Here is a 20,711-nt window from a genome sequence, read left to right as displayed (position 1 = left end):
ATGTGGCCCTTGGCTATCACTGGCCAGCAGGATTTCAGCACCTGCTCAAGGTGGCAGCATGAGGAGGGGGCTTAGGTCAAGGCCACCATCACCCTCACTGCCGGGAGCTGGTCTGGGCTTCACCTGGGCTGGGTCAATTCATCTTCACAGCATCCCCATTTTACAGACAGTAAATGTATCCCCAGTCACACAGCTCAGAAGGGGCAGGCGAACTCAGCATCATGCTGCGTGTGTGTGTCTGCACATGTAAGTTGGCTGCACATGCAGCCTCTCTATCACGTGTGTCTCTCTGCTGGCGCATAGCTGCTGGCCCTGTCCCTCCCCAGCCCACCCCGTCTCCTGGGACATTACCCAATGGTCACTTCCCCATGGACCCAAGCCTCGTGGTCAGCATCTGGGAACCGGCCTTGGACAGTCATGCTGGTCTCTCCAGCATTAGAATTTGAAACCAGGTAGATGTGGGGACACACGGTAGGCACTGCCCCTTTCAGTCTGTCCTGGGAACAATCTGGTAAACAGACACAGCATAGGCAAATGAAAATGACAAAGCAGACAAGGGAAGTCCCTCCCTGAGGACAGGCACACCTGGAGAATGAGACCCTGCCCAGGGCTGACGAAGCCCCCCACAGGTCTACCCTGGGAAGGTGAAGTGCCTGCCTGGGTCCCTGGTGGTCAGTACAGAGCACAGTTACAAACCCAGGTCTAAACACCCAATTATTCCACCACGATCTTTCCTGGCTTCCGCCTTTTGGACAGAGGGAATAATGAACCTCTGCACAGAGCTGCCATGTGGCCCACATGAGAGACCCCTATGACACCCACAGAAACCCTCTCACTCAGCAAACAGGCAGGAACAAAGCCCTCTCCTCCCACCTCTCTTCACCTGCCCCACCCCCACACCTGGGGCCTCCCCTGCAACCTCAGAGCCCTCTCTCCTGGCTGCCCTCTCCCTGGCCCCTCCAGAAGCCAGCACTGCCCCTAGGGCAGAGAGGCTAGTGCTTTTGTATGAATAATACCAACTTAAAAACTGGATTTCCAGCTGCTCATGAATAGTTAGCTGTGGGTTATGTGAGAATAACAGTAACTACTACTTGTAATGGCCACCATGCCCAGGCCTGATCAGACCCCCAGGCACTGCTGTGTCCCCACTCATGGTGGCTTTGTGAACTAGGACTGAGGCAGTTGCCACCTCTGTGAGCCTCAGTTTCCTTAGCTATGAAGTGGGCCAGCAGCAGTTCCTCCTTCATGGGACGGCTGTGTGTGGGCAGAACTGATGTCCCATTGGGATGCATTGGGCCCTCAGCGGTGCTGCGACTGGGCAGGCCCTGCTCACACCTGCACAAAAGGGAGGGCTATTGGTCTGAACTGTGGGCTGCAGGACTTCAGGGCTAAGGTCAGGACAAGCTCCCAGGGCAGCCCATACAGACCCTAGACACTAGGCCCCCACCATGGGCAGAGCACTGAGGAACCAAATCCAAACACCTCATTGAACAGAGAAGGAAACCAGCCACATCATACAGCGGGCGAGCGCCCAGCTGGGTTCAGCCAGTGCTGTGGACACCCCACAGCCCCCAGCCTGTCCCCCACCACAAATGGTTTGGACATGCCAGCAGGTCAGGAGGAGGACCTGGTGCAGGGTTTAGCGGAAGATTCCTTTTTCTGATCAATCTCCAGGGTGACTTGCATTTTCCATGCCTTCTATTTCACTTTCAAAACTCCCTCTAGCAGCGGGGGTGAGGCTCTGGGCAGGGGGAAACAAGGAGGGTCCAGTGTGGAGGGCAATCACAGGTTAGACAGGCACTAGGTTACAACGCCCATGGGTACCCACCTGCTGGCTGGGTAGACTAGCCGGGAGAGCATCCAGTCCACTCTTACAGGACTGCACAATCTCCCCAGTTCTGAGCGTGGCCCTCCTGGGTCTCTTCCCAGCTGTGCCTCAGTTTCCTCCCATCATGTGAGGGGGTAACACCTGCTTCCCAGGGCTGTAAGACAAAAAGTGATGCACCTGGCCCCACGCAGGGCTGTCCCATGCCACCTCCCATCTGCCCCAGAAGTCCTGTCCCAGCCCACAGCACCTAGAACAGGGCATGGCATACAGCAGGCACTCTGTGGTTACAGGATGAATGAATGAACCTCCAGCTCCAGGTCAATGTAACTCACTGTCTCCTGACCTTGGGCACTGCTGCTTACCCTCTCTGGTCTTTGGTTTATGTGGAGGGAGAAGGCCATGCCCACATGGCCTTGGTCTCCCTCGCAGGCAGGGAAGCTGACGCACAGAGGTCAAGCCACCTGCCTGAGCCACTCTGCTGAAGACATCAGCAGACACCGTGACAGACAGCGGAAAAGGGGCAGGGGTGGGGAGGGGGAGGGCGGCTCGACTAGGAGTGAAAAGCAGGTGGGCCTGAGAGCCGGGTCAGGGTCAGGACAGGAGAACACAGAGGCCTGTACTTTTGCATACCTGCCAGGGGAGATAATGCCTGGCCCCTTCGTACCTGCCTGGCTTCTGGGAGAGGCCCGCGTCCTGGCCGACAGAGCCAAGGGCTGGAGGAACCAACACGCTCAGGCCACCCCCAACGGCTGGCACGGGCACACACAGGGTGCCACCCCAAACAAGGGGGCCCTGCCTGAAGACAACAGAGGCTGCTTCATGAGGGGCAACGGCGGGCACTGGCACACAAAGCGGGCCCAACCTGTGGTGATCCGCTCTCTGCCTCCCCCCTCCCTCCCCTCGTGAGTGCGCGGGAGGCCTTCATGCCCCCATTTCCTAGACGAGAAGGCCGAGGCTCAGAGGGTGTGAGACCCACACGACTCGTTGACTCAGGTTCCGGGTGCGGGGCGGACGATGTGTTGGCGAGACCTGCAGTGGGGCCCCTGGGGTGAGCATCACCCCGTTAAAAAAAAACAAAACAAAACCCACACCCGCGGGAGCGCCCTTTCGCCTTCACAGCGCGTTCGGCAGTTAGCGAAGCGGCCGGGGAAAGGCCGGTTCTTGTCCTCGTTTTGTGGATTAAAAGTGTCCACGACAGGAGCACAGAGGGCGACGTACTTTACCACGAACACGCGAGGTCCGGGGCCTAAGAGTGCCGAAACGCAGCGCGGGATCCCGCGGCCCTTGCCGCCCACACTGGGAAGGAGAGCGGCAGTCTAGCTCCAGCCAGCCAGGCCTCCAGACCCGGCCTGGGGGCGGAGTCTGAGGGCGGTGGCGTGCGCTGGGCGGGCCGGGGGGCGGGCCGACGGGAGGGGGCGCGGGTGCGCAGCAGGGTCTCAAAGGCTGAGGCGCCGGCCGCCCTGAGGCCCGGAGCGAGGCTGCCCCAGCGCCGCACCATGGACTCGCGACCCGAGGAGTATGAGCTCAATGGCGACGTGCGCCCGGGCTCGCTTGGCTCCCCGGACGCCTCGGTAAGCACCCCTACCCCCGTGGCGCTCTGCGACCTTGGCCGATGCCCGCCCTCTCTGAGCCCGGCGCCAGCGGCCCCTAGGGACCTATGGGCGCCGACCAGCTGCGCGCCGCGTCCTTAATGAGGGTGGCGGTGGTCGCCACGCCCCGTGCGTTCCGCCCCCTACCCGCGCGGTCGGGGGCCCTAGCGGTGGCCCTGGGGCTCCAGCCACCCCGGAAAGTGAGCGGGGGCGGGGGCGGTTGGCAAAATGCCGGACGTGGCCCGGGGCAGGTAGCGCCCACACCGAGCTGCACAGCCGAGGGGCCTGGGCGCCACCTTCCCTCCTCCCCCCGCCACTTCCCGCGGGCCCCTGCGTTCCCGGCTCCCACACCACACTCCAACTTTGCCTCTCCGCCGGCTCGATGCGCGCCCGGACTGGGCGGAGTGGATCTCGGCTTCTGGGCCCCAGGCCAGCAGCGGGCAGACAGTTACGTCACCCACGGTGTCCACGGAGACCGCACAATCTTGTGCGTGCCCTGATGGGGAACTTGGTGCCGCTGTGGCCCCCTCTCCTCTCTCCACCCGCACGAGAGGCTCTATTCAGAGCCTGCCCTGCTGGCCTGGAAGCACTGTGGGCATGGGGCAGGCCCTGGCAGGGGTCCCATATTACAGCTGGTACCCTCCTACCCTGGGGTCCTGTCCCACTGGCAGGGCCAGAGTAGCGGTTCCTAACTGGCTTTGCCTTGGACTAGCACTTCCCCAGGGCCTCTGTTTATGGCGCAGTCCTGAGCACCGCCCTCCCAACTTGTTGACTTTGGACATTCTTTCAGTTTCTGACCCCCTGGGGATGGGGGTAGGGACGGTGGCCACGTGCGCCTGACTGAGGCAGAGACCGGCCCTGCTCAGGTGTGGGTGACCAGTCCTAGGCGATGTTGTAGTAACAGGCCACGTTTAGGGGATGGGGGGAGAACATGTGGGGCAAGCAAGGCCTTGGACTGGGGAACGGGCCCTCAGCAGGCAGGATGGGTGTGCTCAGGGATCACTGCGTTCATTGGCTTTGGGACCAGTTGCAGTTGCTGCAGCCCTGTACCACTCAGTCTGAGAGCTGAGACCGGTCCAGACGGAGAAGCCACGGCCAAAGTACTCAACTCCCCGGGGTTGGTTCTGAAGGCAGGTGGGAGTGGGGTCAGGAAGGCTTCCTGACCAGTGGGGACATTGGCACTGGAATGGGGTACAGGTATGCCTGGGAAGGGCATCCCATCCCTGGAGGTCGTATGGGAGGTCAGACCTTGCCAGCTATGGAGGCCATGGAGGGGCTGGAAGCTCATGTGATAGTGAACACATTCTTCCAGGGTGGCTCCAGTCACAGGCAGGGAGGCTCTGGGAGAGATGGTCAGTACTGAAGGCTGCTCTGCTCACCCTGCCTGGGGCCCAGGCCCACCCAACACTGCTCTCCAGCCTCCGCCTTCCCCTTCCCACCCTCAGGACCTGCCTCACTGTGTTCTTGAGCACATCACTCTGTCTCAGTTTCTCATTTGTGAAATGGGGTGAGAGTAGTACCTCCCTCAGAGGGTTATGGTGAGGATTAAATGGGCTAATGCGTGTGAAGTGCTGTAGGAAACTGGGCACACAGCATTGTTAACATTCCTGCCTGCCACACAAGACCCTCTCCCAAAGATGAAGCCCAGGCAGGGTTTGGTAAGGGCAGCACCTTCCCTCAGGTGCAATCCCTGTGGACAGGCATGGCCCTCCCCCTGCACCTCACCTGGCTTTTCCACAGCCTTCTCTCCTGGCGGTCCCTGCCTGAATCTGAGCCCCAAGCTCCTGCTTGAGGAGGGGTAGAAAGGCTTGCTGGGAGGAGGGGCAAACCCCAGGATCTTCAGATGTGTCCCCACTTAAGCAAGAACCCCAGACAGCAGGGTGTGTGGGCTGGGTCACCACTATGTCCTTGGCTGCAAGAGGACTGAGTGGGAGACCCAGGCCCAGAGCCCCCATCAGTCTCGAGACGCCCTGCCATGCGGCCTTGGGCAAGTGCAGACCCTCTCTGAACCTCAGTTTCCTCCTCTGTGAAGTGGGGCAGGATCACTCACCTCCCAGGGTGGCTGGGCTCAGGGAAGAGTTATATGTGTAATCCATGGGCAGATGAGCCCTGTCGGGCCAGGGTGGTGGGGGAGCTCTGCAGATGTCCCCCTCCACGTGCCCCATATCCCTATGGCCTCCACACAAGGCCCGTCCGCTCAGATGCCCCGCAGGAGTGAGTTGGAGTCTTCACTAAGTCAACTCACTTTCGGCTGGCAGCAGCAGGAATAGTAAACATCAATTTTATTGTGAAAATAAATGTGGTCCTTGACTGTGTCATGCCCGGGGATTTATCTCAGGGGGCAGCTGCGTTGGACCCTGCAGCAGACTCTGGGACCACAGCCAGCTGAGGACACAGCAGGGAGGTGGCAGGACAGGGTGCAGTGAGGCTCCTGGGGCCACATTTGGGCTTGGAAGCCAAGTCCTGGGAGGGAGGGGTACGTGCACAGCCTCAGCTGCTGGGGGAAGTTTGCTCCTTTTCTCTTAAACTTTTTTTTTGGCTGCGCTGCACGACATATGGGATCTTAGTTCCCCGACCAGGGATCGAACCCATACCCCCTGCATTGGAAGCATGGAGTTTTAGCCGCTGGACCTCCAGGGAAGTCCCAAGTTTGCTCTTTTTCTCATTTCTGCTCTCCTGGCAGATCCCGAGGCTGGTGGGGTCTTGGCCATGTTCCAAAAGGCAGCCCTGACGTGGCTGCGGGGTTACTGCTAGCCATTGCTGAGTCCACAGGAAGCGGGACTGCCCAACCCAGCCCAGCTGCAGCAGGGAACCCCCCGCCCCCACCCCAGGAAACTTCCTGCCATGCACTCAGACATGGAGCAAGAGACATCTCGGGGCTGGCTGGGTGCGGACGCTATGGGGACAGTGCAGGAGTAAGCCAGTGTGACCTGGAGCAGGTGACTTCATGCTGAGTCCGGGTGGTGGCCACAATAACAGCTATGCCCCGCACTAGTGGGTCAGACAAGGGACACCCCAGGCCCCAACAGATCCTACTCAGTCAGTTCTTTGGTCCCAGCCAGAGGCAAGGACGCCAGAGCCCGCACATCCACTGTTGCCCACTGAGCCCAAGGGGAGGGGCCTTATGCAGAAGTGGCTGCGATAGCCCAGCATCTGGAGCTGGACCTCCAGTACACGCTGGGTCTCACTCAGCTCATGCATTTTCTGGGGCTAGTACTTTCTCTTCCTTGTTATGGATTTTTTAAGTGGAATTAATTACAAATTGGTACAGTTCATTTTGGAGGCAACCTTTCAAAGTGGTGAAGCCTGGGTGGTGAGGAAGAGGAACATCCAGTCCTGCCCTGCACCAGCTGTGCTCTGACCAGCCACTGGACCTCTGAGCCCTTCATTCACTCCCCTTTATGTGCCCATTTTATAGATGAGGAAACTGAGGCACAGACCTGTCATTCTGTTGGTCCATGGTGTGGCAGGATATGGAGATGATAAAGGATAGGTGCTGATGGAAGGCCCACACCCCAGCTCCTCCCAGGGTAGCTGATGAACCTCATAGATTTATTGGGGGCTTGGTTCTACAGATATGAAATTGGTCTCTGGGAGCGTGGGCAGGAATTCCCATGTGGGCTCCTTGTTCCATACTTGTACATGGGGCTTGGAGTCAGTGGCAGAATTGGGGCAGGCAGGATTGGAGGAAGTCCATAACCAAAACCCTGAGGGGTCCTGCAGGGGTTCAGTGGGCCACGGCCCTGGCCTGCCCTTGTCTCCCAGGGGAGCAGAGAGTGTACAGGCAGGAGGCTGGGGGTGGGCCAGACCTCCTGGGCCCAGCTGTAGGCCATGGGCAGCCCATCCAAGCCCAGGGTGGACTGGAGGATGCATTGTGCTGAAACTGGGTTCTCTGAGTACCACAGACCTGCTTTGAATCCTGCTTCTGTCCCAACTCCCCTCCCTGTCCAAGCTGAGGTTGCCCAGCAGTGTGACCCTGGGCCAGGTGGCCTGGGTCCCTGCAAGCTGCCTACCAATGGCTGGGATGAGACCCTCTTTCCACAGAAAGTGGGCTCAAGGAGCCAGCCCTGTGGGCATCTGCCGAAGTCAGCTCCCTCCCCACAGGCTCCTTCCTGGCTTTTAGGGGAAAAAGTCTGGCAGCCCCAAGCTTACTCAGCTTCTGGGATGCCGTTGAGGTTTCAGGGAAGTCCTCTTGGCCCTAGGGACACATTAAACTGGGTATTTGTTCCCTGCACTGCCCAGGTCATGGGCAGGGGTCTCGGTGAGAGGGTCCCAGCATGGCTTCTGGCAGCTGGGTGGGCAGGTGGCCTGTCCAGGCCCATAGAGCTCCGCACCTGTGAGAGGTGGGCTCTGACCGCCCCCCCCAGCCCCAGTGACCTTCTCAAGATAGCAGCCTCCCTGGGATTCACCTGTGCAGCAGTCACCTCCAGGGCCCAGAGCTCCCTCCACAGCTCAAAGCCCCTCCGCAGAAGGCCTAGGACACAAGGTCAGGCATGGGAGAAGCGGATCAGCCCTGCAGCCTCCTCCCCACCCAAGCCCCTACCACACAAACCTCCTGGGCTCTCTGACCAGGGTGGACATGAAGCTGTGCCATGTCCTGCGTGGCCCTAAGCTTTGAGGTGGATAGGCTGGTTCAAATTCTGATCTGCCCCTCCCTCACAGTAGCCCTGGGTGAGCCCCCCTGAGCCTTAGTCTCCCACTCTATAGAATGGGAGAACAGTGCTCTTTCTCAGTGTTAGTGGGGGCACTTGGTAGGTTGTAGAGCTTCCCAGACTGTGGCCTGGGGTGTACAAATGGGGAAACTGAGGCCCAGTGAGGGGAAGCGTGTTGTCAAGGCTACACTGCCAGGCTATAGTGAGCTGGGGCTTGACCAGAGCTCCCCCCACCAGCCCCCCGGCCTGCAGCCTCTGGCCAGCGCTCCTTATCACTGCACAGGTTGAACAGGAAGCAGATGGCCGTATGGGCAGGAAGTGCCCTGTATCATGAGGGGCACATGGCCTGGGGCCCTTGCTTCCTAACTGGGACCCTGAGACAGTGGCCAGACCCCCCAGAACCTCCTGGCATGTTTGCTCCGTGGCCCTGTTGCACACATGGGAGACTGAACCCCAGAGGGGCCTGGCTGTCCTGAGGTCACTCAGCTAGAGCCAGGGGCTGGGGACTTCTGAGCACTCAGGCTCACAGATGACCCAGACCCCAGACCCCCACTGCAGGCCCCAAGGGGACTGTCGTGTCAGCTCTCAGGGCTTCTGAGCCCTGGGACCTGGGTTCAAATCCCAGTGCAACCCTCACTTGCTATTGGCTTTGGACAAGGTTCCTCCCCATATAGCCTCAGTTTACCCTCGGTAAGTGGGGCATGAGGACAGGGGGACTCCCTGGAGGAAAGCACCTAGCTAAAGGGTGAGTAAGATGATGGGCTGTGCCCTGGGCACCCAAGATGGAGGACAGCGGGGCACAGGCGCCCTGTGCTGGGGGCACTGCTGCTGATGGTGTCATTCTGTATTTGAATGTGCACGTGGCTGCATGGGCATAAAATATTTCAACAGTTCAAGAGAGCTCAGAATAAAAAGGAATTCTCCCTCCTCCTCAGAAGCCTCCACAGTTAGCCTGGATGTGTACATATGTGTGTGTATGTGTGTTTGTTAATGCATATATACATATGTATTGTATATGTGTGTATACATGTTATGTATACATGCGTCTGCATGTGTGCTCACCTGTGTTTGTGCATGTGTACTGTGTATACATGTTTGTGTGTGCTTACACACATATGTATTGTGCTTGTGTGTAGATGTGTATTGGGTACTTACGTGTGTGTGGAAGACATTTTGGCACTTCTGGTTTATGAAACATAGGGGCACATGGCCAGCGGGCCAGTGTCTCCAGGATGCCCACACCCAGAGGAGCACACAAATGGTGAAGCATGGCCAGATGGGCCGCTTTGCAAGAGCAGAGCTGGGAGACAGCCTGGTGCTTTTGCGGGGGAGGGCACAGACCCTGGGGAGGAGTGGTGTGCCTTGGGTGTTCTTGGTCTAGGGGTGTGGCCCACCCAGATGTGAGTGCAGCTGTAGGCCTGGCATGGAGAGGCAAAGGGGAGAGTTGAAGAAAGAAAGAGGAGACCTCAGGCTGCACATGGAATTTCCCAAAGAGCAGGCCAGGGCCCTGGGTCCAGTGGAGGAGGCTTTCCCTGGGGGCTCTTGGGTCTAGAATTTTAAACCAAGTAGATTTGCTACTTAAGAACAACTGACACTGAGGGAAAGCAGGACATAGCAGAGCCGCCTACGTTCCTGTCCTCCCTCCTGGGCATGTTATTCTAGATTAACTTTAAAAGACATAATGTAAAAATGAAGATCCCACCCTTCTGTAGTTCTGTGAAATATGTCCAGCTGCAGAAAGTAGAGGCTTGCCCTCCCCAGAACCCCCACCTCCCATCCCTGCCTCTTCCATGACTCTAGAAACAAGATCTGAATGGCCCCAGGAGGCCTAGTGGCTCAGGGATTCCTGTGGACAAGCGGCCAGGGCTGAGGGGTACAGATTTGTCCTGGGAGGTTGGGGAGGGGCCTGGCCAGGGGCAGCTTGAGGAGAGCAGAGGGGCTGGATACAAAGAGGAGGCCTGGCTTCAAGTGAAACAGCCGCCCCAAGAGGTAAACTCCAGTCCTGGGAGGGGTCTTTGTGGCCTGGACTCCAGCCTCGGAGGCAGACCTTCTCCTGCCTAACTACCCTCCCCACTCCTGCCCTGGGACAGAAGAGCCTATCCTACAGGGGGAGTCAGCTCTGGGTGGGGCCCTGGGGCATGGAGGGCCCTTGGGAGGGACAGGGGCCCTGGCCTTGAGGACTGGGGATGTTCTCAGGCAGAAGTGAGGGAAGTTATCAGAACTTGTGTTCCTGTTTTATCAACGTGAACATGAAGGCAGAATGAGCCCTGGAGATCCACTGTGCAGCATGTCGTGACCAGTACAGCACTCTAAGGGTGATATTAGTATTATCACAAATACTAATAATAAAGGGTCAGGAGAAGACTCTGGATGTGTGGTGGCCTGGATGTGGTGATGGTGTCACGGTACACACTTAGCTCCAAACTCTTCAAGTTGTTCACGTTTATTATGTACAGTTTTTGTGTGTCAATCACACCTCAGTAAAGTGGTTTTAAAATTTTTTTTAATAAAAATTAAGGAAGAAGCTAAGCTCAGTTGCATTGTAGAATGCTGAGGCATCTGTTGAGCACCTGCTGTGTACCTGCACAGCTGGGAGATGGCCTGGGTGGATCGGCCGTCCCAGGAAGACTTGTTTCAGGTCTGGGCGAGTATGCAGGGATCTGGAATCCAGATGCCGTCATGTCACTTCCCGCCCTGGCACCAGTCACCTCCTGGAGAGGAGGGCAGGCAGGGGCATGCAGGGAAGGCTGCCAGACAGCCCCGCCCATGGCAGGCAGACAGTTGGCGGCATTTTCCCATCTAAAACCAGAGTGTGTGCTAAGGTTGTGTTTTGTTTCCTTTCTCTTCCAGGACTTGATTCCTAGGGTGGGTCTTGCAGGGGCTGCACAGCCTTCTCTGGGCCTCTTGTTCTATTAATAAGCACTTCCCTTTCGAGCCCTTATCTGGGCCCTCACCTGCTGATCCGGTCAACCCCCACATCCCTGGGAAGGAGACCAGGCTCAAAGGGGGGGACACCAGGGTGGGCCCAGGCCTGCAGCCCCCTGCCGCAGAGCCCAGGCTGACCACCCCCCTCCCTGCAGCCACCCCGCTGGGGCAGGAACCAGCCCATCAACATGAACCATTATGCCAATAAGAAGAGTGCGGCCGAGAGCATGCTGGACATCGCACTGCTGTTGGCCAACGCCTCCCAGCTGAAGGCTGTCATCGAGCAGGGCCCTGGATTCGCCTTCTTCATCCCCCTGGTGGTCCTCATCTCTGTCTCCCTCATGCTGCAGATCGGTGTGGGCGTGCTGCTCATCTTCCTTGGTGCGTGCCTGGGCAGGGGGCCCCAGCAGTGGGAGGGCCCTGGGGTACCCCTGCCCCACGGTCAGCTGATTCTGCCTGCACGCACCTTGGGATGCGTCACTTACCCCACTGAGTGTTTTCCAGGCCCTCACAGAGCCGCACGGGAGCCCTGGCCCTTCTCACTAGGCACGTGGTCCAAAATGTAGCTCCCACCGTGGCCCGCAGAGGGACCCCATGTCTCCATCTTTCCACTCACCCAAGCTGAGGACACAGGAGAATGTCATAACTGTGCTAAGAGTTGATATGTACTGGGCACCTACTGTGTACCCTCTAGACCTTATGGCGGTCCGTAGGGACTAGGTGGTAGTCCTGCCCCCAAGGTGAGGGTCAGGGCTAAGAGCAGCAAGAGCTTTGGGCTCCCCACAACCGCTGCCTGGCTGTGTGACCTCAGGCAGGTTACACGACCTCTTGGACCTCTGTTTCCTTGCCTAGAAAGTGGACATAAGGACAGCCTTGGGTAGGTGTGAGGATGGCTAGATTATCATGCACCAGCACTCAGAAAGGTGCTTGCCTGTGCACATTGTGCCTTAAAATCCAAGCCTGGGCCTTGGGCCTCCATGCCTTCCACTTCGTGACCAGGCACCAGGCCCCTCTGAGCTTCTGTTCACTGAACAAGGGGGAATGCAGTGGTCAGGCCACAGATACCAGACTGCCCAGGCCAGAGCCCATTGTCTGTAATGTATTAAGGCAGCCATGTCTCTCTCTGGGGGACAGAAGAGGGCCCCTTGGTGTTGCACAGCCCTGGGCAGTGTCTGCTCCCTCTCGCCCACAGTCAGGTATGACCTCAACAACCCTGCCAAGCATGCCAAGCTGGACTTCCTCAACAATCTGGCCACTGGCCTGGTCTTCATCATCGTCGTGGTCAACATCTTCATCACTGCCTTTGGCGTCCAGAAGCCCACGATGGACACGGCACCCCGGCAGTAGGGGTTCGGGTGAGCTGTCAGGGCCGGCCCCGGCAGGGTCTACACGTGCCTCCACCACGAGCCCACCCACTCACCCCACTGGGTCACCGACCCAGCGTGGGGGACTCAGGGTCTTTCATGCAGAGCCCCTGTGACTGCATCTGCCCTCACCTGGGCCTTGCAGGGTGGGCGCCCCTGGCCGTGTGCAACCCCACACCACACTCAGCCCACTGTCCTCGCTCAGAGAGACCCAGCGCCTGCCGAGGGTCACCCCACTTGGGAGCAGGAGCCACAAGGGAGTGGAGTGACCCTCATAACACACTCAGCAAGCCCCTACTATAGGGCCTCAGACACAGGCAACCCTGATTGTCATGAGGGCAGATGCAGAAGGTCAGTGGGTCTGGCATGTGTCATGTGTCCAGAGTCTGGAGCCCTGGCCAGGGCTGCACAACACAGGTCCACCCACCCTTGGGTCCAGCAGTCCTCGGGCCTGCCCCAGAGGAGAGGTGGGTGCCACAAACAGACAACTGTCCATCCACTAGCACAGCAGAGTGGACAGGAGACTGTCCCTACACAGCAAGCACCTATGTGTCAGGGGCATACTAGAAAACCTTACACATTGAGCAAGTAGACAATGCCGTAAGATGCTGGGAGCAGGGCCTTTGTGTGGCCCCATTGTGAGCATCTGGCCTCCACTTGCCCATGCCATTGCTATTGGCCCCACCAATAGCATCCGATTCACTGCCCAGCTGCTGGTACCAGTTTGTTGTTAAGTCTGTCCCCCGTGGAGGCCTCTGGATGCCAGCCTGCTCCCTCACTCATTGCATGATGACTGGGCCACTTATTAGTCACCTGCTTGTGTGCCCCAGACACAGTCCTGACTCTCCCCAAGCACCAGCCTGGCAAGGAGCCCTTGTGGGCCCCACGGCACATGTCCACCCGCCGGCCCATGCTCTCAGAGGGCCCCTATCAGAGTGTGCTGGGACCAGGCTTTTAAATCCTGACAGTGACCCAGAAGGGGAAACTGGGGCTCTCCCAGGTCAGAATTGGGCTGTCTGATTCCGGAGTCGGAGTGACCCCAACATTTGTGGGCTGGTTGCCAGACACAATACTGAGGCAGGGTCACCAGAACAGAACTGGAGGCCCCTCTGGCCTTGGCGACCCTCATGCCTCTCCTCTCCCTTCTTTGCAGATGCCCCCGGATCGTGCCTGGCCGCAGCTGCCTAAACCCAGGAGGCGCCTTGCCCTTGAGGCCCACCCTCCTGTGCGCGCATTCCCCCGGACCGCCATAGCCCAGGCTGGCCCCGCTGGACTGCATCCAAGCAAGCCACACACGGTCAGGCCGCTCGGGCCAGCACAGGGCCTGCCCCATCCTCAGCCGCTCCTCCTCCTGGGGCATGGCGCGGTGAGGCCAAGAAGACAGGACTGTAGAGTCTTCAGCAAGGGCCGTCGCTGCCGTGGACACACAGCAGGCCCAAGGATGGGGGGCAAGAGGCTGGCGCCGCCTCAGGACATTTCCAGAGGGATGAGGAGGCGCCTGCCCTCTGCCAGTGCAGCAGTGTCCTGGCCTTGTGTGCTGCCCACCCTGAGTGACCCATGACCTCTGCACTTCCTGACCCAGGACCGTAGACCACCAGCGACCCTGTGGGACCCCCACCGTGGCCACTGACTCAGGCCTCACACCCTCTACCAGCAGTGACTCGGCAGGGCCCTACCCCTCCTTGGCGGTCTGAGCCCCCACTTTTCTAAGTACAAGTAACCAGTAAAGCTGATGCTCCTCCTCGTGTGGCTCCCAGTGCCATCCTCCCCTCCCCCAGGCCTGGGTGCTGTGCACCGTGCCCCTCAGAGCACCAGCCTGTGCAGCCCTCCTCTCTCTCTCCCCACAAGCCTGTGAACTTTGTGGGGAGCAGCCTCTGTTGGCATCTCCAGACATCACCCCCATGTGTCCTTGGGGACTGGTGACCCCTGACCAGACCCTCATGGAAAGTTCCAGCACTCCCACATTTCCTGCAGTTTGCATGCCCACACAGGTCCCTTCTGCACCCACAGTACTGGCTCACCTTGTGGTGGTGCGGGGCACTGCTGGTCAATCAGGCCGAGGGGACTGAGGAGAGTGGGGCTGGTGCTGAGCAAGCCCCGACCCTGCGGAGGCACCAACAAGGGCCAGGTGCTGTCTCGGGGGGACCTTGGGGCCACATCGCACCTGGCTGGGCCTCCAGCTCCCTCCGTCCACCCTGTGGCCTCTAGGGCCTGAGCCCTCACTCTCTGCCCCCTTGTCGCCTCCTCTCTGACTCCTGCTGGCCCCACCCCTCATCTCCTGGAGGCAGCAATGCTCTTACTTGGTCCTCCCTAGGTGAGATACCTGAGAATCCCCTCCAAGCAACTGGAGCCCCGGGTGGGGATGCAGCCCCCAGGAGCTCCCAAGGCCCCTCCCCCATCACTTCTCTTGCCCTCTCCACTCTGAGCCTGGGGCAGCTCCAACACCTTGTTCCCTTAAGACATTCAGGTGACCCCACAGACTCTTCCGTGGGGCTGAAAATTCAACTCTGCACAAAGTGATTGACAAACAGGGGTGCTTCTGGGTGAGGTGATCTAATCCTGGGCTTTACTTTAAATAAATAATCCAGGAAAAAACAGGGAAATGGATGAAATAAGATTGAAAGTGCTAGTGGCTGCAGAGCTGGGGCCACGGGGCCAGCTCTCTGCTCTTCTGAGTGTCTGAATGTCCCATAAAGATGGTTTTTAAAGGTGATCCACATATGGGATGAGGTCCATGAAGAAGCAAGACCAGCAGGTAGGCAGTGGGTGGACACATTTCCCAGAGGATCCAATGAACCTGGGGCCACCCCAGCCAGAGGGGTCAGATGCAGAGCTGTGCAGGTGGCTGGGCCCTGGGAGCAAGTGGTACAGAGGACCACCTCTCCTGCCGCTCACTATGAGCACATCTTACCTTGGCTGTCTTGTTATTGCCAGGAAGCAGCAGAGGTCAGGCTCCTGGCTGTGAACCTTCCCTACCACCTGGCCCTCATGGTGGGTCCAGGATGGTGTCTGGGCCCATGCCCCCAGGTCCAGCCCTGCCCAGGGCCCAGCACAAGTGGATGCTGCCCAGCACCACGTGCCTGGTATAGCCTGAAGCAGTCTGTGGCTTGTGGTGTGGGCTGGCTGGCAGCCACACCAGACGGATGCCAGCCTGTGTGGACCATGGACGTGGCCAACAGATGGCCTAGTTCCTCCTTTGGCCAGGACAGGAAGCTGGCCCAGATGTGGCCAGAGAGGTTAAGCCCCAGATGGCTGGACTGGGTCCCAGGTCACCAAGCCAGGCTGGCCTTCACGGGTGCTAGGGGCATTGGGGACAGGGCATGACAGTGGGTGGGTCTGTGCATCCCAGCCCCCTACAGCCCCTACCCCAGCTGCTCCCCCAACAGGTACACATGACTGCCCCCCCACCTGCCCACCCACCAGCACTCAGGCTCATGCCTCTACAGTTCCGGCCCCCTGACCCTCACTCCAGATGTATTCCTGTCTTAGGTCCATGGCACGTGCTGCTGCTCTCTAGGGTCAGGGCTGTGCCCTGAGGTCTTCCCCACTGGCCCTCCTGACCACCACTGCTGGTCACTGTCATGGTGGGCCATTTGGGTTTACTCTGCCTTTGGTGCCATTGGCTAGCGTCACTGCCCACAGTGTCCCCCTGGGGCCCATATCTGAGCCCTGACTACCCCTGCGCCGTCTGGCCCAAGACCAGGGCTGCTCCCTGAGAAGGAGGGTCCTGCCCACCATCTCCCTGAAGGCTGAGGGAGCTCTGCCTGAGCTGGGGGAGGAGGTGGACCCCTACTCATACTTGCACTTCTATTTGGTCTGACCTGGCTCTCCCACTGCCTGCAACCACCCAAAGCCTATGTCCCCAGCACTGTGTCTGACGCACAGCAGGTACTTAGTAAACATCTGTAATAGATGCACTCCCCCTCGAGTTCCGAGCCCTGCGCATGCGTCACAGTGGCCAAGGGAGGGACAGAAAACCGAGGCCCAGAGAGCGAGTCAGGGCCAAGCCAGACCCAGGGGGGTGTGACAACCCTCAGGGAGTCCTCTGACACCCTAACACATCCACGGCTTGTTAACTACCCCCTCTGCCCTACCATGCAGCTGCCCCACCCGGGGACACTTCTCTGCCCTCCCTGGGGATGGCAGAGACCCTTAAGGAGTAAGAAGCAAGGAAACATACGTGCCAAGTTGGGGGACTCCACAGAGGGACACACGGGGAAGTCAAGAGCCGGGGAGCTCTCAAGACCGATGCTCTGGGACCCGGGACTGGGAGGGAGCCCCAGGAAAAGACAGGCTGTGGTGCACGAGCCCTGAGGCCACATGAGCTGGGGCTGGCCTTGAAGGAGTGTGGGGTGGTCAGTGCAGGGGAGGGGGCAGTCATGCAGAGCTTGTTGAGCAAGCTCTGGGGGGACTGTGTGCTTAACCCTCTTACTGTAAAAGATAGATGATGACTGATGGACGGATGGATGACAAAAGGATGATAGATTGATGGACAGATGGATAGATGATAGATAGATAGATAGATAGATAGATAGACAGATAGATGATATATAGGGGTAGGGATAGATGAGTCATCCCCAGGTCACCCCTGGCAGAGTCACCAGATGAGGAAGTAGCTCTGTGCCAGTGGAAGCCCAAACAGGACCCCTCTGTCCCTCCGGGAACCCTTGTTCTTGTCTCATTTCTCATGTCCCCTGCATGTGTCCAAGGACACCACAGTTTATTCCTGCCTGGCTCAAACCCTGGGAGTATTCTAGGTCCATTTCACTCTACAGGTTCTCCTTCCCTGACTCTCCATCCCCACTGTCCACCCTTCAAGGCCATGGCCCACTTGACCTGGGTGGGGGGGAGGACAGGGTAAGTCAGGGAGCTCTGAGGAAGGTAGGCCAGGATGGGATGGGGGCCAGTGGACCAAGAAGGTGGACTTTTGCTGCAGGATTGGGTCATTCCTCCTTCCCACACCTGCCACACCCACCTACCCATTTCCCTCCCCTCTCTCTCAGGCACCTTCTCTCCCACCTGCCTTTAATTGAACTTAGTTTCTCTTTTCTCACCACATTATTTATAAAAATCAAGGAGCTGAATGTTTTAACATTTTTCTTCCCTTTCTCTCAAGTATTTATTTCATGGGAAACTAAGATAAGCTGCTGGACCTGTGTGTGGCCCAGGGGAGATGCCCTATGGCAGCAATGCCCCCTAGGCCCTGCCCCAGCCCTTGGTGTCCTCAGAGGAGAGATGGGGCTCCAGTCCCGCCTCCAGGTGGAATAAGAATTGAGGTCCCAGCTGCCACGTGGCCAGCGATGAGGAAGGTCCCCTGCTCTGTGCTCCCAAATCCCCATCCAGTCTACAAGACTGGGGTCCCAGAGCCCATACAGCAGGGACCCGACCCAGCGCTTGGTCAGGCCTGGGGTTTATGCAGAGGTTTGGGGGCACAGGGTGAGCAGTATCTTCTCTGAGATAGACCACAGAGCACTGACCTGGCGGGAACTGGATATAACAACCCCGGATTCCAACAGTGTCAGCACCCACACCTGAACCCTGTGCCCTCTCCCCAGAGGGAAACCCTGCATTGTGCAAATTGCAGTTGCATTTCTGGTTCTGCAAACACCAGCCTGTGACCTCACCCGGCCTGAACCACATCACTCTGGCAAGAGTATCTAGGGCCCTAACTCCCTCCATCACAGGTCCACTACTCTTCACACACACACCTCCTTCTTCACAGACACACTTCTCCCAAATGCCCGCATCACTTCCGTCCCTCCCATACTCCTCACACCCTCCCTCATTCCTCTCCCTACACATGGGGGTTCTTCCCCACCCCAGGCAGACTGGAGATGGGACAGTCATCCCAGCACTGTGATAGCCAGGATGAGGAACTACTCTTTTCTTACTAGAGTTTTTGGGGGACTTTCCTGATGGAGATGGCATTTTACCAAAGACCCAGGTTGAGTAGATGGGGGGTGGAGGGCGGATGGTTAGTAAAGAGTGTTCCTGCTGAGGGAATAGCATGTGCAAAGGTGCAGAGGCATGGATCATGGGCCGTTCCAGTTGTTGAGGTATGGAGGTGGGGACGGGGGACAGAGGGTCAGGGGGCCAGCGGGGGAGACTGTGGCCCATGGTGCCTTTCACACCCTGATGGACTTAATTCATTCCAGGTCATGGTCACTGACAAGGTGGTTGGCAGGGCATGGCCTCACGCGGGGAGGTACTGTGCCTAGACATGGATGCCCCATTGTTCTACCTCCCTCAGTCCCAGCCCAGGAGTGGAGGCATTATATGGCAGCAACCAGCCAGGGGCAGGCAGATGGCAGAGGGGCCTGGCTGCTGGTCTGGGCTGTTGTCGCAGACTTCAGCTGCAGGCACGGAGTCCAGGCACAGTCGGGGAAGGGGCCGTTGAGGTGGGGATCCACAGAAGGGTCCAGAACAGCCTGAGCTCGGGGGCTGATTTGGACCTCCAGGGCAAGGCCTTGGTAGGTCATGGATGGAAGCAGAAAGTCAGCAGTCACAAGAAGTAGCCCAGCTCGAGCCAAGGGAATAGGTGTCCTGGACTATCACAGCTCACCAGACGGGTCCTGAGACCTGGGACAGGCACTCACCGCCCCCCACTCAGGGGATGGAACCCTGCCACAGGGTCTCACAGGTCTTGGGGGGTGGACAGTACCCAGGACTTCCCTGCCATAGGCCTGCGGGGCCTGTCTCTGGGATGTTCCCTCAAAGGTGCTGTCTTAGTTCGGGGCTGCTATAACAAAGGCCACAGACTGGGTGCTGTATAAACATTTATTTCAGGGGGTTGGAAGGCTGAGATCAAGGCACTGGCTTATTCAGTGTTTGCTCTGCCTGCACCCTTCACACAGTGGCCTCATTTACTTTTACCCAGATGTCTCTATCACCTACAGTCAGGCGTCTGTCACCTTCACCCAGTAGTGCCCTTTACCTAGTTGTGTCTGTCACTTTCACCGGGCATGTGTCACTTTTACCCAAGCGTGTCTGTCAGAGAGCAGGACAAGCATCAAGAATACCCCAGGCGGGCTTCCCTGGTGGCGCAGTGGTTGAGAGTCTGCCTGCCGATGCAGGGGACACGGGTTCGTGCCCCGGTCCGGGAAGATCCCACATGCTGCGGGGCGGCTGGGCCCGTGAGCCATGGCTGCTGAGCCTGCGTGTCCGGAGCCTGTGCTCCGCAACGGGAGAGGCCACAGCAGTGAGAGGCCCGCGTACCGCAAGAAACAAAAACAAAAACCGAAAAACAAGAATACCCCAGGCATCTGCCCAGGAAGCAATTACCCTCAGAATCAGAATCCTGCTCGCTCACAATGGATGGAGGGGCTGCAGACTGGACAGGACATGCTGGGCTGGGCCTCAGGGGTCTGCTGACCTCGAGAACCCCTGCCACCTTCTGAGCTCAGAGTCCAGAGCAGGTGCAGGGGCTAGTCCCCTGGTCTGGCTGGCCAATCGGGAAGGTGGCCTCCAGTGTCTCTGCAGCAATAAGAGCCAGTTTACATGGGGAACTGTCTGCAAGAGACCTGGAGTGCGGTGCACATTCACAGCCCTGAGGAGGCTGGAAGGGAGTGGGCACGTTCACAGCATCCCTAACCCTGGACCCTGAACAAGATCAAGAGGAACCTTCACGTGGTGCGCAGCCAGTGGGGAATCCGTTCAGCCCATTCAGCTCAGGGTGGCACCTGTGTCCTCCCCACTGAGCACAGACAACTGCACTCCTTGCACCCAACGGGAGTCTGTCCCAGAGAGAACATGCATTAGCTATGCCTTCCAGCAAAGTGGTAAATTCATGAAGCAATTTCCAGAGAACAGTACTTGGAACAGTGCTATCCAGCTCAGGATATCCATGCTCAAGGAGAGGTCCCAAGGTTGTGTCCCTTTTTACAGATGGGTAAACTAAGGCTCAGAATTTGGAGACACACACCCACAGCCTGCAGTGCAGAGGTGGAGGAGCGAGTGGGAAGCTGCACTGTCCCAGGCTTCAGGGCAGAAAGGAGAGCTCCTATGCCTGGCTCTCCCTTGCCCTGGCCCTCACTTTAATGGCTAGGCATGCAAATGAGTGAGCTAGCCCACGAGCTGGCTGAATGAATCAGCCAGAGACCATGTCCTGAAGCTGATTCCTCTGCCTCCCATCTTGTTTCCTTCCCACATGCTCTGAGAGACTAAAACCTGGGAGTGGAACCCCTCCTGGGGCCCCAATGGTAGCGTCATTCCTGGAGTCAGGCTGTGGGTTCCTCCGGAAACCCCCTATGGAAAATGCAAGCTCATGATGATTCTTGGGTTGACAAACATACTTCTGTTTCCCCAAAGAGGCTGGAGAGGGAGGAGCTGACAGGGTGCGGGCAATGGGGAGAGG

General features: G+C 58.4%; 1 protein-coding gene across 2 annotated transcripts; it reads left to right on the top strand.

The window, feature by feature from the left end:
- Nucleotides 1-3,229: 3,229 nt before the first annotated feature.
- On the top strand, nt 3,230-15,404 carry NINJ1 (ninjurin 1). Of its 2 annotated transcripts, XM_022564571.3 has the most exons (5): nt 3,230-3,399; nt 10,920-10,934; nt 11,150-11,375; nt 12,187-12,349; nt 13,512-15,404. In XM_022564571.3, the coding sequence occupies exons 1-4, from the start codon at nt 3,325-3,327 to the stop codon at nt 12,339-12,341; spliced, it is 471 nt and encodes a 156-aa protein (XP_022420279.1). In that variant the 5' UTR covers nt 3,230-3,324; the 3' UTR covers nt 12,342-12,349; nt 13,512-15,404. The 2 variants fall into 2 exon arrangements, with proteins under 2 accessions (XP_022420279.1, XP_022420280.1); XM_022564572.2 differs by lacking the exon at nt 10,920-10,934 and having other exon boundaries at nt 3,232-3,399; nt 13,512-15,401.
- Nucleotides 15,405-20,711: the final 5,307 nt, after the last annotated feature.

The sequence above is a fragment of the Delphinapterus leucas genome, chromosome 6, assembly GCF_059928025.1.
Source record: "Delphinapterus leucas isolate spDelLeu-1000000601 "Yukka" chromosome 6, BTC_Dleu_Yukka2, whole genome shotgun sequence".
Classification (NCBI taxonomy): Eukaryota; Metazoa; Chordata; class Mammalia; order Artiodactyla; family Monodontidae; genus Delphinapterus; species Delphinapterus leucas.
The sequence above is the reverse complement of the archived record's forward strand: the minus strand, read 5'-3'. Positions and strand labels throughout refer to the sequence as shown.

Bases quoted from the DNA above. Each gene is read 5' to 3' on its own strand.
- NINJ1 (XM_022564571.3), top strand. From the start codon at position 3,325: ATGGACTCGCGACCCGAGGAGTATGAGCTCAATGGCGACGTGCGCCCG. The intron at 11,376-12,186 runs GTGCGTGCCTGG...TCTCGCCCACAG, and splicing joins CGTGCTGCTCATCTTCCTTG to TCAGGTATGACCTCAACAAC.